The sequence below is a fragment of the Malurus melanocephalus genome, unplaced genomic scaffold (genome assembly GCF_030028575.1).
Source record: "Malurus melanocephalus ecotype Western Australia unplaced genomic scaffold, MMel_1.1 scaffold_149, whole genome shotgun sequence".
Classification (NCBI taxonomy): domain Eukaryota; kingdom Metazoa; phylum Chordata; class Aves; order Passeriformes; family Maluridae; genus Malurus; species Malurus melanocephalus.
The window spans coordinates 319520-321791 of NW_026623381.1; the positions used below are offsets into that span (position 1 = coordinate 319520).

Genomic DNA, 2272 nt, shown 5'->3' on the forward strand with positions numbered 1-2272 from the left:
CCATCTCCCTCCCCCATTTCCACCCCCATCTCCATCCCTCACCATGGGGCCCGGCCGCCCCGTCAGGCCCATGGGTCCCGCTGGTCCCCTCAGCGCCAGCTGCAAACAAAGGACAAACAAAGCTCTCTGGGCATCTCTTTGTGTCTCCAGTGCCACCACCCACAGCTCTCCCCACATCCTGAACCCACAGGAGAAACATCCCAGGGAATTCGGGTGCTGCTTCACCAACTCCATCCCGCACCCACAAATGGGAAAAAAACTCCCCCAGAGGAGCTGTGGCTGCCCCTGGATCCCTGGAAGTGTCCAAGGCCAGGCTGGACAGAGCTTGGAGCACCCTGGGATCATGGAAGGTGTCCCTGCCCAAGGAAATGCTCACAATGAGATGGGATTTAACTTCCTTCCAACCCAAACTCTATTCTGTCACTCTGGACAGTCCCTGAATCTGCTGACAGCACATAAATATTTATAACTCCACTTCATTTTAGGAGAGTTTTTTTTTTTTCTTTATGATCCTGATAGTTCAATTGTGGAGGAATTTTTTCCCTTTTTTTTTTTGGTTTCTATTTAATCCCCCACCAACTGAACTCCAATTCCAGCTGAACACAGGGGGCTTTTAGCTCCGTAATTAAGGAGTCGTGTTAACCACGATCCAACCCAGTAATTTCCACGGTGGGAAATGGAGCTGGGCCATGCTTTAAAACAGCCCTCAGACAATTTGTTCCCCTCGTGACAATCCCAACACTTTTACAAAGAGTTGTAATTATCTGTGTACTCCGGTAATTAAAATCTACCCGCCATTGCGCCTGGAACGGCATAAATATCGCCCAAATGCTGCGTTCTGTGGCGTTCTTTTTACAACACCCCATTAAAAGGGAGATGCTCTGAACCACTGCTGGCTGCAGCAGCGCTCGGTGCCTAATGAAAGCCAAATTTTAAGGGGATAAATCAACCTAATAATGCAATTAACAGCGGTGGTAACAAGAAAAACAAGCGCAAAAAAAGGAAAAGGTTATGCTTGCTGCAGGACTCTTTTTTTTTTAGTCTGGCCGTGTCTTATAGTTCCCCCCAAAATTTGTTGTTTATTTGACTTTTTGCATCACGGTTTTCAGGCAAAAAATAATGAAGTTCACCAAAAAAAAAAGGGATTATTTTACTTTCTAGAAATATTCCACTTTTCATCCACAGTCAAAAAATTACCCAGGATTCTGCTTTTAATTTTTTTTTCCCCAACCTTTAAAATTTGAARAAGACTTTGAGTGAGGGGAATGAGGTTCTCTGTTTTTCATAAATCACAGTTTTCAGCAGGCAGAATTAAAAAAAAAAAAAATAAAAAGAACAAAAGCAGCGAGCTGGAGAAAGCAGATGCTTCTCACGAAACGTTGCTCAGGTCAAACCCCTCATTTCCCAGGAAAATAAAATGCTGCTGGAATAACCATGGGCAGGCTGGAAATTAAGACTGACAAGGAAACATCGGGAACATAATCCAGGATATTATTGTCAGCACAAGGTTAATGGACAGGAAAATGCAGTGGCTGAGGGGAATCAGGGCCCTGGGTGCTGCCTGAAAGTGTAAAAGATTTAATTTTTGTGGAAAAGAGGAGCTGGAGGGAAACCAGGACAGTCCCAGATAAGTCAAACAGCCCATTAAAAACCCAAAAAGGGCACAAGCCACCCAGCAAGGGGGAGATACCAGTGGGTTTTACCCCATTCAAGGGGGAAATAAATTGGGTTTTTAGCCTGGTTTAGCCMAAAAAATTCTGTGTTTCAATGTGCAAACTACTCTGAGTGACAGTCAGCTGCACCCACACATCCCAGCTGCAGCCAGATGTGGGGTGTGGGGGTCTGTCCCCAAATAAAACAACCCCAAAACATTGTGTCCCTTTGGGAATTGCCACCCTAAAACAGCTCCCATTTCCTCCTTCATTGCAAAAGGGGTTTTTATGGCGGAATTTGGTCTCTTTTGGGCAAGAAGGAGGAAAACACTGCTGAGGGGAATTTTGGGGTTACCCCAGCACATCCTGCACCTCTGCTTTTAAAGCAGAGTCCAGGAAATATCCCCCGAGCAACCAGGGAGGAAGAATCTTGAACTGCGCTGGGTTAAAATTAAATTTATTTTGAACAGATGAGTGCAAAGCCTTTTTTACAGAGGTGCTCATCCAGGATGGAGGACAGGTGCTGCACTGGGAATGTGCCAATCTCAGTTCAGCAGCGAGCCAGGGATGATTTGAACATCAATCAAAAAGGTCATGGGAGGGAAAAAAATGTCACAGGG

The 2272-nt window shown here is 45.5% G+C and overlaps 1 protein-coding gene across 1 annotated transcript in view; it reads right to left on the reverse strand.

Annotated features, from left to right (window-relative positions):
* The window catches only part of COL5A1 (collagen type V alpha 1 chain), a 123160-nt gene that overhangs the window by 55632 nt on the left and 65256 nt on the right, over positions 1-2272 (reverse strand). The window contains 1 exon segment of the mRNA XM_057371595.1: positions 43-99. Within this exon segment, the coding sequence (XP_057227578.1) occupies positions 43-99 (57 nt within the window).